Source organism: Neopelma chrysocephalum, unplaced genomic scaffold (genome assembly GCF_003984885.1).
Source record: "Neopelma chrysocephalum unplaced genomic scaffold, ASM398488v2 Primary Assembly neopelma1_59, whole genome shotgun sequence".
Taxonomy (NCBI): Eukaryota; Metazoa; Chordata; class Aves; order Passeriformes; family Pipridae; genus Neopelma; species Neopelma chrysocephalum.
This window is the reverse complement of record NW_020897714.1, coordinates 21,727,883-21,743,246: the sequence shown is the minus strand read 5'-3', so window position 1 is coordinate 21,743,246 and position 15,364 is coordinate 21,727,883. Positions and strand designations below refer to the sequence as shown.

Sequence of the window (15,364 nt, the reverse complement as noted above, 5' to 3'; positions counted from 1 at the left end):
TGATGCCCTACCAGGTGTTCAGTGCTGCTGATGACAGTAACAGCAGTTACAGCCCTGCCATGATGGAGCATTCTTACGGCCTGTTTTCGTTTAAATTTTGCCTTCATCACTCAGTCACAAGAGCTTTCTCAAATCATCCTTGATGTTCTGAAGTTTTAAATTCCAAAATCTAATTTTTTTGGACTCAAATTTGCCATATTAATACAAGTCCTGATCCAGATATATTTTCCAACATTTCTAGAGAAATGAGGTGGAAAGCACTTCATTTGGAGGAATGTGCATTTAAAGGCATTTTCCATTTCAAATTTTCTCTTATGCCCTCTAGGAAACTGAGATAATACCTTCAAATTGAATTTAGGAAAGCATAAATCATTGTTCCAAATTTCAAATTTTTGTCACAGAGCCACACTAGAATAAATGAGAATAGAATTATCTCAGTAACTCATATTCCACTTTCAGTTTACCAGCACACTTGGGACAAATTGGCACATTCTCCTTTATGAGGGAGCACTGTGAGAGGGAAACTATCCTTGAACTTAAATGACATTACAGAGGCCTCCTCACCATCATCATAGCTGAATGATTACAGAATTAAACAGCAATTAATTTCTCTGCCAAGCGGCAGAGATGAATAGGGAGGTATTTTTTCACAACTGCTTCATTTCAGTTCAGAGCATCTCCATCATACCAGCTGAATCTCATGATAGGGCACACAGCTACTTTCCTGCAGAGAGTGAAATGAACAGCAGACAAAAAAATCTAAAATGAGAGCTGCCACTGAAGGAAGAGGAAGTTGAAAGGCAGTGGAATTTATGTCTATACACACACATAATCTTAAAGAGGAACTCGGTGGTCAAAACTATCAGGGATGTGACAGAGTGGTATTCTGGCAAGTCTCAGACCATCAGCCAAGAACTTCCACAGTATTATTTAGGATGTCAGGCAAATTTCACACAGGCACTTCTGAATCTCCCTTCTGAGCACAGCATGTACTTTTACAAATATATGCTCAAGAAAGCCTTGTGGCCAATGGCTGGGGGAAGAGGGCATTAATTAAAGGCTGGATTGACTTACTGCAAATAATAATGAGGTAATAAATATCCCGCCCTGATAGCACCTGGGTTGTAACCTGCGGGCTGATGACAGACGTATTGCCTCCACATAGGTTCTGGGACTGCATGGTTCACTCTTTGTTTTTGTTGCAGATGATTTATTACCTGCCATCCTATTGCATATTCATTCCAAATCTCACCCCCACCCAGAAGTGTGTCTGAATCCTGGCTGCGCCTACTGCCAACGGAGAAACGTGGCTTTGGCAGGATGCTCCACCCCAAGAACATCCTACAGCGTGTTACTGCTGGGATAGCTGTGTTGTACAAGGCTGTGTTGAGCAAGGTCAAGGGAAGGAGGGAGGTTATATATAAATAAGGTGGGGCTGCTCCAGCTTCTTTCAAACAATCGATACTCCGCAAACAGCTGGCAAAATAAGTGGAAAACTGTCAGTAAGAGCTGTCATTATCAACACCCAGACATGGATAGCAGAAGAGATGGCCTGTCAATCAAAAATCAAGAGATAGGGGTTGCTTAGATACGAGGCATGAGCAGCACATATTAGAGGAGACAGCAGCAGGAGAAATGTTTGCTGTGTGTCATTTATTTCTGAGCCACTGTGTTTATTGTCACCACTCTGCAAGCTGAGTTATACTGAGAGAGCTGCAGCGAGGCCTCAATGTGGTGGGAGGGCTGCTGCACTACCTCAGCCATAGTGGTCAAGTGGTGTAGGGTAGTGGTTGCAAATTGTTAGTATTCCTCTGCAGACACAGCCTGCCAGTTGAAGAATTGACTTCTGAGATGCCTACACTTCCACGTGGCCACAGGGGAGGAAGCAGGGATAGCACTGTGAGAGCACATCAGGAACCAGGAACGGCACGTACCACAAGGTGTTAGGAACGTGATTGTATCCCCAGGAGATGAGCAGAGCACTGTGTTAATGTACTAGGAAATTGGTCACAGCAATGTGAAGAAACAGAATTTTCCATTGGGATACAAGCTTGCTTGGGCTTAGTCTGTTCACCCCAAGAGCCTTGGCAAGCCAAGCAGCAAAGGGTGCTTAACATGCAGTGGTCAAAGAAAGGTTTCTTACAACTTCTCTAATGTGTTTGTTTGTTTATTTCTTTTTTTAAAATGACAGAAAAAAAGTTCTACACTTCTAGGCTGATAATTGAAGCCAAATCTGCTGGCTTCAGAGCTCATTGAAGAATATAAATGTGAAACTGGGAAAGAACTTCACTATCAAAGACATATCTGAGACAAAGTACATCCTGTAACATCAACAATCTGTCTCTTTCACAGGTTGTTCTACTACAGCAATAATTCTTGGATATAATGTCTCCACTTATTTATATTTAGAGGCTGTGAAATTATGAACTCAGCTTCTATCTACAGCTTCCCATTTTACGAATAGCGCTGGCTGTGTTGGGATCTCTTGCTCATCAGCACTCTTCTTTTCAACCCTACTGCCAAATTCTTCCCTTTAGCCACACTGAAGTCACCTCCTCTTAAATTCATGGGACATACTCACTATCCTTCTTAAATGCTAAGATGTGCTTCACCCTAAAATTGTTGAAAGCCCGCATGAGCATGGTTTTACAAACATCAGTCAGAAAGATTCAACGGTACATTGTACACCTCTCTATTAGGACAGTTCATTTTTGATTTACTACCAAATTTAAAAAGCAAAACAAAGCTGAAGGCTTTTGCCCTTCCTTCAAGCTTATAGGATACTTAAGTCAGAGCGAGTGCCGACAACGGGGGGTGCATTTTACCCCCCCCTTAATGGACTACCTCCTCGTGGGCTGATTCCATTTGGTTTACATGTAACCCTGGGGTAAGGATTTTAGTTTGTTAGTTTAAGAGAGGCAGCCAATCTCTTTGCACTGGAACCATTTGAATTCTCCTCATGCCTTTGCTCTCTATCAGAGCAATCTCCTAAATTAGTTCCAGTATGTTGACATTCCTTCCATCTGGTGTCTTTCCATTCAGCGGTATTTTTATTACTCTCCTAACAGCCGCAGACAGAAGTACCTTTCCACTGCTACAAAATGCTCTTTTATTAAAGGTCAGCCAAATCAAAAGAACAAGTGAGTTTGTTTTTAATTTTGGAGATGCAGACTAGAATAACCTTTTCATTCAGAAAAGTCATATATGACCCAATTACCTCCCTTGTGTAATAAGGCTTGAATTATTCTTCAAAAAGACATGTGAGTACTGAAAACTGTCTTTTACCTTAGAAATTCAGCCTGATGCAACTTCCGTGTTCTTGACTGCTTTGAAAGCTTTAGAGCCCCTTGGCAGACTTTTTATTATGCTTTTTTTTCTTTTTGTAGTAGTAGTATTTTATTACTGTTTTTAATAGAGCATACAGCAGTCATGAAAATATCCAAGGTCCAATGAGAAAACCACTTGTATGCATACACATAAATTTACACATATGCTTAATTATAATTGAAGATAGCAAGATGTATAGTAGATGTTTTACTGCTAAGCTTGTATTAAATCGTTTTCTTGAATTATGGCCTTATTCAGCCAAATTGCACCTCTTTTTAAATTAAAGGAATGTAGTTAAGATCCTGCAATAATCTTTTAAAATCAGACAGCATGCTATAATTTACTCCCCAGTGAGATTAAATCAGAATGAGAACCATTATCCTTGGTGAAGTAGTTTCTTAGAGAGCGAGACTGAGGATATGCAGACTGTGACGGTTTACTCTTTAAAAAGGAAGGAAAAGTGACAGTTGCTAATTTGGCCACAATAACATGTTACACTAATTGTCTTTTGTTTCAGCAAAGAACACAAGAGCTAATTCCCCTTTTTTTAAATTATGGTTAAAAGTGCCAAGGAACTTCAGACAAGCAAGTATTTACATTGCAGTGGGAGGATTGTGTAAATGGGAATATAGAAATAAATTTCATCACTGCTTGCAATCATTTTGACATCTGAATTGGACCTGTCAGTGATCTCCCACATTTGAGTTTATGTCATGTCTGACAAAGTGCAGTTTAGGCAATCACCCTGAATGACAGGAAATTCATAAAGCTGAAGTATGGTAACTAAAGAGTTAAGTTTATTTATTCTTGTTTCATTACTATCGCCAGACACTTGAAATATTACTTTATGTTCTTGGATGTTATCAACTGAAAACAAAGGGAATAAAGCACTCGAAGGTCAAAAGCCTACATAATTAGAGGAAATCAATTAGAAATGTGGTTAAATAGTATCACTGCTGAAGTACTTTCTCTTGGCCAAATAAAAAAAAATAGAATCACTTCAGCTTTCCACCTTCCATCCTTCTGGATTACAGCCCAGTCATCCATGTGATGTTTTAAGGGACTTTTGATTTTTTCAGGTGTTTTGCACACAGAAGGGGTGGGGTCATTAGCCACCAAAGTTTGTTTTGATTATGTCTGAAAGCCAGGAGATAGCAAGGCTGGGACAGAGGCTGGTATTTTCTCCCCAGAACTGTCAGCCTGAGACACGTAACTGTTCTGCCCCTGCACAAACTCAGCAATGGCGTGAGCTGCCACTCCAGTCCCTGGCTGCCTGTCCCTCCAGAGGTGCGTGTTGCAGCCGACGGTGGGGGACACTGGACTGAACCGGTGCTGCTGCAGGGGATGCAGCTCCTCAGCAATGGTTCATGTCACACACCTTGCCAGCTGCCACCCAGGTAGATTTTTGGCAATGCAGATGTTTTTGCTGACGACATGGTGACTTGACTGACACAACTCAAGGAGCCCCACACTGAAGATAGGCCTATGCGTGTCTGAAATACCAAGTGTGTGTTTATTTTTTCTTGCAAGAAATCTGGCACAAAATGCGAGATTGAACAAGTATTTGGCAAGTAAGATGAGTATCCTGGAATATTTTGCCACTGCCATTACACACTGTCAGATCTTCTTCCATTGCCTTTGGGATTTGAAAGTATAGAAGAGCTGAACCAGCTTCGTGATTAACCAAAGCATGCAACCTAGCTAAAGTCATTGTGGACTGGCAGACACATGACAGAGAATCTCTGTGCTTTTTCTTAAGAGAACCAAAAATGCAACCTAAACATAAAAAAAGTAAGAAGTACATCTTACTCGGGAAATCCATATTTTGTGCCTTGTGGATGCAAAGGGTCCAGCACCATTATAAGCATTCTGGCCCCAACCCGGCGAAGCACTTCAGCACGTGCTTTTCTTTAGTTACTCGTTTACGCTAGTGCCATCGTGTTCCCTTGGCACCAAAATGTGGCCCTAATATTTATTCATTCTTCAGGGAATATCTTCGTTAAACTATTTCTACAATCATGTTAGCTAATAGGCTGTTCATTTTTAAGTGCATATAGCAAATGGCCAAGACTTCTCTGTATGCTTATGCTGACCAAGGACAACTTTTTCAGCACAGAAACAATCATGCAGACAACTGTAGTTCACACTACAAGGACTCAAGAGCTCACTCCTGAATGTAGCAAGCGTAACTTCACCCTCATGATTGGCCTAACATGTGTTTAAATGTTTGCAGAATTGGGCCTGATGTTCTTTCCCTGGTTTAACTTTTATAAAGTACTGCCAGATGAGATAGATTTTGCACTCAGGCTACCCCTGGAAAAATATGTTAGCTCTTAAAGGCTTTATTATAAAATCCTGGAGTTTTCAAGGCAAGAAAGAAATACGGCAGGAGAAGGGGGGGGGCAGGGGAGAGACAGACAGATGAATGGACAGAGGCATTATTCTATAAATTAAAATTTATATGCTGAAATCAGAAGACTGCCAGCAAAGCCAACTTCATTTATCCACTCCCTTTCAAGGAGTTTAAAGTCACTTGAAAGAGCACTTCCCTCACAGCCATACTCGACAGATTGCCAATTACAGTCCTGCTGAGAGAATGGAATTTCTTTGGAGTCACAACTGTACATCTGCCCTCACAGTAAGAGGGAAGGTACATGTCTTTTGGTTAGATTACCAAAAAGATCTCTAAACTGGAAAGCTTTGTTTCCGCATATCTGAATTAGCTTGGTATCAAAAAAAAAAAAAAGATAAGCTTGTGTTTACATCAAGTTGACAAATTCAGAGGTTAATTGCTTCTAAGCAGGAAGGTCAAAAGGATACCTAAACAGGGATGCTACTTAAAGAAAACACGTTTGTAAATGCAATACAAAGAACTTCCAAAGATATTACAGGAAGATACAGCATTGTCCGTGGTAGGTGTATCTGTGCACCTACTGAAAGCGCTGTCAGACGTGTAGTGGCAGTCTGAAAACCTACAGCAACAATTTGTGAGAGAGGAGAAAAATATCTCTGGGGTGGCTTCAATTTAAAAGTTAAGCATCTGATCTAAGTTAGTCAGCTAGACTCCATCTATAACCAACAGGAGCCTCCAATATGTCATTTATCCCACCTATCTGAAAAAACATCTCCCAGGAGGAAGCCAGCATCTGTGAAGACGCTGATCCCTCTTGACTAGAGAGGGACTCTTCAGACTTGTAGCATACACCAACTGCATAAATGATGGATCACTTAAATTCGGCGAGATTAAGCCCATCTCTCAGGATTTATTGACTTCATTATTTTGTGTCAGGGGATAGCAATATTCTCACTCTTTATGCATCACTCAAGAGGAATAGCCATGTGTTTAAAATCCAACTTTAAGAGGCTACAAATACTTCAGTCCTAGATGTAGTCCCTTAACTTCACTACAAGTATCCTTGAGCTTATAATGAAGCACATATATAAGGATCCCTGAGCTCACATCCTTACCTCTGGGCAGTATGTGACTGCTCCTGTGGGTTCAGTTGCACAACCACGCATCTTCCCAGTGCTACCACATCTACGTTACAGCATTAGCTGCTAAAGACCAAATACTGACTGACTGCTTGGAAAATAAACCATCACCTGACATAGGTGCTCATCCTCCTGCAGACAAGATGAACTCTCTATCGTGGAGTTTGATTGGGTCTGCTGCAGAAGCACTGCTCCTCCCTCCTGCAGGGTCAGAGGAGGAAGTTTTGCTCTCACAGGACTTTATTGTCTGCTTCCTAAAAATGCTGTAATCTTTTTAACTTTTACAAATGTTTTAACTCAGTAAAAACTATTTAAAGTAAGGATGAGAAGGGCAATTGGTCAAAGGACCACAGCATGCTTAATCTTTTTTCTTTCCAAGTTCCCGTCCACATTTGAAGTAACTTTTGTTCCATTTGCAACCCACATGCTGACACAGCATCCCTCCCCTTTTCTGTTCCCGGATCCTTTTATGAGTTTATTCAATAAAAAGACAGATACTCATCTCTTTTCAAGTACCAGAACATGCTTTTGAATAACTCAATATGCGATACTGTAACAGTACGCCAAGACAGCCCTTGTTTTAATCAGTTGTCTCAAATCTCAGAGCAGAGCTGCCATACACATATCATCACCTTGTGCATTTACCTCACGTCTGTGTAAATACATAGGGCTAAATTCAAGCTGCCTGCTCTGCACACAGGAGAAGATGTGATTCCCTGGCTGCCCAACCCACGTCCCTCTGAACCTCTGGAATCTACGACCTGGGTCCACCATGCAGCCACCCTCCTGGCAGCAACAGACCTTTGGGCCAGTGTCTTTTAGCACATACCCAGCCCGAATCTCTCAGCTAGTGCTGGGATGTTACTTGAGGAAGAAAGGAAGGAAGGAGGAGGAGATTTTACTACAGAGTGACACTGTATGAATATATAAACAAACAAACTGGCAAATCAGGGAGGAATGCCCCTGGCTTCCTGTTCTTTGCTGTAAGACTAGGGAGCAGCTCCGGGAGGCAGGAATTAGCAAGCTTCCCAGCTGTGTCCCAGGAAGAAAGAAGTTAGAGGGGGAAGACAGGATAAGGAAACAGGAATGATGAGCCAGCAACCAGACTGACAGGAAAGTGTGAGAAGGTGGATAGGAAATGGATACTGGGATTCAGGGGGAAAAGCAGCAACGACAACTGGCAAGTAAGGGAGGACCAAAGTCCTAGAGCAGATAAGATCAGCCTTGTGCAGTCCAGGGAAAATAAAGCACACAAGGACTGGTTTAGGGGCTGGGAACAGAAACAGACATCAGGCTGGTTCAAGAGTGGGGATGAAATGAAACTGAACTGTCCAATGAGAGCAAGGAGATGAGGTGATACATGCCACAATTTCCCACCTGCCATGGACGCAGTGCTTAACTCACACAGAAAGAAGCTCTTCCAAGCAAAGGGTTATGCACCTGTGAAACACTGGTAGCTCAGAGGGAAGGTAGTGCTCAAAGCAGTCTTGTTGGTAAGGGATGGGTTACACTAGGAGTAGGGGTTTGTTTGGTGCACCGTCTCAAGAAACATGAACATCAGGTCTGCAAGAACGTAACAGAGCAGTCAGGGAGGAAAATGACATTCACTAACCTTCATATATGGTGATGATATGAGGGTGGCTGAGGGATGACATGATCTCAATCTCCCGTCTGATGTGAACCATATCTTGTTCATCCTTAATTTTGTCCTTACGAATGGATTTTATTGCAACCTATAAATTCAGGAAATCAAGCATTATTCTTAGAACTGAACAGATGCATCTAATCCATTAAGAAGAGTTCAAAAAATAAAATACAGATGTTAGATGTTGGTAGAATGTGGAATGACCAAAACAAAGTTTTCAAATACAAACCTCCATGCCCCAGCTCCCTCATTTTATGGCAATAAATACACTGTCATTACAGTAATGGGTGACATGAAGTTTTGGAGTCTTCAGGTCTTAAGACTTCACTGAGGGGGAACACAACACTTCTTGGAAGGATCTCTGTGCCAGCCTAAGTACTCTCCTTCTGAGGCAAATGGTAAAACTCCCAAGAGATTTCGATGAGCAGTACATTTGCTAAGACATGACTGCATCTGAAAATTTCATGCAGAAGCTTTGGAGACAATTTCTCAGAAACAAGGTTGAGATCTCTGAAGAAACAAAGGGAGGGAATCCAGGGTGCTGATTACGTATTGATATTTGTCCATGTTAATACATAGAGGATCCCATTAACACAGGTTAGTCCATAGTTCTCTAAAAGCAGGCAAACTGTTCAGGAATTATGACTTATTCAAAAATCAGAAGAAATAAATCTTTGAAATTTACATCTAAACTCGTCCTCATATAAACCCAAGACTTTCAGATCAGCACTTATGAAATCACTGCAAAACCATATCCTTCCTGCATCCTTCCTCAATCAGCAACCTTTTTTACAAGCATATCGTGTGACTCGGTATCTTTCCAAAAGGCAGGGTGGGAACAGAGGAAGTGATAGCTGAACTTGCAATATAAATTCAAATTATAACAGTCCTTGTGAGTGTGTGTATGTGTGCTGCCTGTGAAAAAAGGGCTTATCTGAACACCACCATAAGTAATCACGGAGGTCATCTCATGCCCTATGAGAAATGCAGAAGCCAACAATACAGAGAAGCTTGTGGGAGAGGGAAGGTGAGGGCATTGTGCATACTGAATGGTAGCATGGCCTTTATTATACTCACTATTTACCCTGCTTTATTTTTGTAAGCCAGAGTTCAAGGAATAAATTACCAGCTAGCTTAAAATCAACAATACGTCTTTGAAAAACATCACTGACCTGCTGAGATGACCACCCTTTTATGGGTAAACCAAAATTGTGTCATTCTTTGCAGCCAACTACTGTGGACTTCTCCTGGGAAAACATTTGTAAATCTGTGATTTATGTGATTTTCCCAGTTCCTCCAGAAAAAAAACTTTCACTGCCTACTTCAATAATTGCAAGTGGCGTGACCAGTATTGTTCTCATTATATGATGTAGCATCCAGGATATTGAAGAAACAAGGGGAAAACTTAAAATATTATAAGACTGAAATGTACTCAAAAAGGAGCCAGTTTAAAGGATCAGGTTTCCTAAAAAGACTTCAACTCCGAAAAGCAACATTGTTCAAAAAAGCATTACGCACATGCCCCATCCCCTTGAATTCCCAAAGATTGCAGCACGTGCTTAAAATTAAGCTCATGCTCATGTGCTTCCCTGCTTTGGGACAGCAGTACAAAAAGAAGAAGTCAAGGGACAAATCGATTTGCAAATTAAAACCAAAACAATTCTCTTCTTCCTCTTGACCCAAATATTTGGGATAAAGATTTTAACAGTAACAATATAACTACGGTCTTATTTACATGGCACATAATTCTAGAAAAGGTAATACAACAGATCTTAATTGAATGAGTGCCCAAGATAATCTCCAAGTAATTTTTGAGATGGAAAAGGCAACCAACTATAAAGATGACACTAGATTTTTTCCCCCTTCCCACGTTTGCACTGGGACCGACTGCAAATGCAAATACACCCTGTCTACAGAAGGATGTGGGTGGCTCTTGGAGCAGCATGTGCATTCCTGCAAGAAATAAATATAGACATGGGTAAAAACACATTTTTTATTAAAAGACAGCCTTGTACTTGGCTCTGAGGAAGAATTTAAGAAGGGTTTCATTGTCTATACAACGAGGAGCAAATTCTTCCCCATTCAGGGCTGGTAAAGTAATAAGGCAGCCCAGAGGACATGCCAATCTCCTACTAACTTGACTCTGTGCTTCACAGGCAGGACTTTTGTATGTCTACATATAATTATTGAATAATTGTATGTAGGAAAACATATTTTTAGATACAAAAGTGCAAATGTGATTGAAAAGCGTGGTAGCACTTTGTAAATATATGTTTGGATTAATATTCTAATGCAAACAGATGTGTTGCCTGGGAACATATTTTTCAATAGGACCACAGAGTTTAGAGTCCCACAATCCATGCTGAAAAGTGGTTAAAAGGCACCTAGGAGCCTTAATTCCTAAAAGTTTAACTGAATTTTGAAGATAGTACTTAAACTCCTGAAAGCATCACTTCCCAGTTGCATGGGTACAATTCAACAGCCCAGTCAAAGTACTTGGGATTTTGTCAGTGATATCCAGGGCTGCAAGGTGTCATCCCAGTATAAGGAAAGAATTCAAGTTGAACACATCTCTTGGGTTTTAACATTCAAGACTTTCTCTTCCCTCCCTCTGCTCCTTCAGGTCACAGTGACTGGCACCTGGAAACAAGGAAAGACAACTGGCAAGCATGAAATATCTTAACTCCAGTGGTGTAAATGGAGCCAGGGCAGCTGTAAGCATTCACCTGCCCACAGTCAGACCATCCCCTGCAATCCTGACAAACAGCAAGAGTGCTGTGGAGGAGGGAATGCCCCTTGTACAGTATCAGTATAAGCACTCCATAAGTAAGCGAGGTTTACTTGCACATACTAACGAAATAGTATCACTGCCCGTTTGCACAGCACGTGAGCATGCTCAAAACAGAGTGCAACCATTTATTAATTAAACCTTGGTAGGCAAGTGGTGAAACACCACTATTCATCCACTTTTAGGAGATGAGGAAATCAGAACAGGAAGCTGATGTGACTCCTGAAGGAAACAAGGACAGCAGCGACAGCATTCGCTGTCTGCCTCTTCCTTCCAAACTGTGCGACACACCATGTAAGTTTAACAGATCATCTGGTTATTAAAGGGTGATTTACCTTTCCCGATGTTCAGTTGCTGGTTTTCTCTTCAAAAAGAGCCTCACAAAAGTGAAAGGTGCTAAGGCATTGCAATAAATACTTTTTATCCCTTGGCATCTGCCTGGTGGCCTCCACAATCCCCAAGTGGGCAGGCTCCACATTTCAAAGGCTACCAGGAGTGCACAGCCTTGCTGGTGACCTGGTCTGAAAGGCCAAACAGCGAGTGATTGCTGTCAGCAGGCTGTCACTGTCAGAGGTGGCATCCCAAAGCAAGATTAGTGGAGCAGCAGGACAGCGTTTGTTCCAGCTCTTCCCTTCTAAGAAAGGGATTTCTGCCAGCCAAGTGTCCTTCACCTGCATCAGTCTGCTCCAGACCATGCCAGCAGGGATACTCGGGCTCATGGCTATCGATGTGAAAGAAACAGCACAAACAAGAAAGCAGTCCAGTTGGGTTTTTTCAGTATTTCACAAAAACATTACAAGTCATGATTGCATTTTAGGTATTTATAATATATCTCTCTCTATATATATTTCATTGTTTTCATCTCTCTGAGCAAAACAAGACCCCTACCTGTACGTTATGGTACCAGACTGTAAAACAAACCTGTCTTGCAGGTATTTTAAAATATCAAAAGTGTAACTTCTTTCATTAAATGTATTTTTCTCAGAAACATATTCCAGATCGTACGTTTTCAAAGTGGCCTTATACTTTTAACACCAGACAGAGCTGGGTCAATTTTTCAAAACCCCACTTATGGGAGTGCTACATGATGAACCTGAATAACTTAAGCATAATAAGAAATAATCTCAATTGAGAAATACCTTATGAAAGAACGTGTTTGTTCATTCTTTAGGTCCTTTTCTTTCTTTCTTGCCTGCTTACTTTCCTTTCTCTGAAAGCAACAGCTTCACTGTGTGCAACATCAAAATTTATTAAGGGTCACAGCCTATGAATCAAGAGTAGGGCAAACACAACATGCTTTTTTACATCAGCTACATTAACTACTCCAAATATTGCAGCTCAAGATCTGCAGAGAAAGTGCTGTTAGTCCCTCTGGTACTCTCAAAACACTGTACTTATACCTCTACCACACTTTCTCAATATATTTTACTGGGTTTAAAACTTAGATAATTTAATTATAGTATTTTTAGTAACTTTACTAGGGGAGGAATTTGTATTTTTCCTAGCTTCTTGTCTTAATGAGAATTTCAGATAACTCCAAGACCTTGCACTCAGAGAGAGTAACATATCAGATTCCTAATAATGAAATCTTAAGCCTCTAACCCCAACAAAACAGGTTCAAGTTCACCCAAAGCCCCTATAGACACAGTATTCAATCTGGCAAAACGCTTTAGCACATGCCTAACTTCACACATGTGAGCAGGCCAGTGACTTTTGTGGGATAGCTCACACATGTAAAGTTAAATATATGCATAAGCACCAAGGTCACAGCTCAAAACTAGGCCATATGATGGTCCCTCTGGGAATCAATACTGGCTGTACACACCAATAACGTCCTCGGTATCTCTTCTGCAGCTCTGATGGCTGCATGGTCCCACACATGGGGTCGGGGGAGGAGAAAGACCATCAGAGACGGGCTGAAACCACCTCTGCCTGCATCGCCAGTTCTAGTACCAGCCTCTGCTCAGAAGCAGGTAGAGACAATACCCTCCCCAAAATGTATGGTAGAGGGGAGAGAAAGCAGGAGGTTGTAAGCCTTTAATATTGCCAGGAATTTCCCAACAGCTCTACACAAACATAGGCCCTGCCCCACTGCTGCTCTGCCTTCCAGAAGCAGATAGGAAAGAGGGAGCACAGCTTTTGGCTTCCCATCCCTCCATGAGTCAGCTTGCAAAGTTTGCTGGGCAGGAAGCGTGGAGAAATAAGCTGCTTTCTTCAAGGCTGCAATAAATTACCTGTCTCCATTTGCTGGAAAGAGAATTTATAGTCACTCTCTGAACTGGTGTAGAGAGATTATAAAATATTTTCCAACACACTTCATGCTTCTTTGCTTTTGTTTCATACAAATAACTGGAATTGAACTATAAATACTTCAAAAAGATGACGGTTGCAAAGGTTTCTGTACATTCAGTCCTATCTGTGAGAGAAATGCCTTTCCTTCTTTTCAAGCTTCTCAGCTGCTTAGCAGAGCAAAACAGGTGACATTCATTTTTACAGAGCCTGATCAACACCATCACGTACAGAAAAATATCTCCAAGTCTAAACGTCTGGCAAAGGGCATGGCAGGCAGTAGGTGCCCAATTCCATATCAAATCTCTGTGTCTGCTGAGTCACTGCTGGCATCATCATTTATGGCATGAGCTAAAAATGCTGTATGTTCATCAAAGCGAAAAGCTGTTTCACTTCATTTCAGGAAGTTGGTTCATGTGTTTGTTTTAATGTAATGAACCTACGTTTGCCTCATTTCCAGCTGAGATGTGTGAATATAAACAAAGGTAGAAAGAGCCACAGTGCAGTCACAGATTTTTAAGTTGGCGAGTGCTGTAGCAGAGGCTGACCACCTGAATGCCACAAACCACTGACCTTCCCCAGCAACCTCTGTGTGCAGTACATTCAGTCCCATTGAAAACAATCTTCCAACTCTCTATTATCTACCAAGGCTATTTTTAGGACTGTAGTGAGATACGAACTTCTTTTTTCCACCATGGGGACTGTGACTTTTAAGCTGGTTCCAGTGCCTGTGCATACCACCCATGCTCGAGCAAATTCCAATAGGCTCTTGCAATAGGATTGTGGAGGGTCAAAAAAATATCAGTCCCCTGAGAAAGGGAAACCAGCTTGCTGCCACTGCAAGATATGTAGAAAAGCAGCTTAAAGAAAATTATTAAAAATTATTTTTGGGAGGTGAAGAGGGAGGGGAGGGTTAAATTCACATAAACCTCTCCTTTCTGAAAGCTGTGACTGAGGCCATCCCCACCCAGCAATGGGAAGTGGGTGAGCCCAGCCAGTTTCACAGCTCTGCTTCCTTTCTTTGAGACTCGGAGGTGGGAAGTGAAATGTGCCAAATGCCAACAGGGTGTGGAGGTAAAGAATAGGTGGATCAACCAAGGGGGAAGAAAGGGAGGCAGAGGATGTTTGGGGGTGGGGAGAGAAAAGATACATTGTTCTTTCTCCAGCCCCACAGAGTCGAGCAAGAAAGAATAAAGTCTGGCACCATATTATGTTTTTTCCAGGGGAGTCTCTGCCCATGGCTTCTTGCCCCAGACATCACCAACACAAGAGGAAAAGAAACAAAGCTATGAAATTGTGTGGTCCATAAGGTGGCTGCAATCAAACGATAAGGAGAGGGATACTGATGCAGTTGCATTGAAATGGCACTTCCAGAGGTTGCACAAAGGAGAAAATGGAAAGGCCTCTAGACCTTCCAGGTGGGAAGAAGGAGCCATGGACAGATATTCCTATGGGAAAGTGAAGCATCCAAAGGGTTGTGCAAAGGTATTCTCATGTGGACTTCTTGTAAGCCTCTTCCCACAGGATTATATCTTTCCTATGTCTATTTGCTGAAAAAAAAGCTGTCTTGAGACTCCAACTCCTGGCCAAATGCAGTACTAAAGAGCATCATGCAGGACATGTAATTCTAGGAACAAGCTTCTGCATGGTCATTGAAAACATTTCATGCACTCACTAAAAAGTTGGACAAAAGGCCACTGTGAGTGGAAGCAAAATTAGTGTCTGGCATTGTGCAATCTGCTAACACATCTGAGAGCTCTCCCTTTCAGAGAAAGAGTAAGGTTGACACAATGCCATTGTTTTGGAGATTGTTAGTTTTCACA

The 15,364-nt window shown here is 41.6% G+C and overlaps 1 protein-coding gene across 1 annotated transcript in view; it reads right to left on the bottom strand.

Annotated features, from left to right (window-relative positions):
* The window catches only part of NUAK1 (NUAK family kinase 1), a 48,218-nt gene that overhangs the window by 16,095 nt on the left and 16,759 nt on the right, over positions 1 to 15,364 (bottom strand). Inside the window, exon 2 of the mRNA XM_027680425.1 lies at positions 8,432 to 8,552. Coding sequence (XP_027536226.1) covers positions 8,432 to 8,552 — 121 coding nt within the window. The remainder of the gene's footprint in view (positions 1 to 8,431; positions 8,553 to 15,364) is intronic.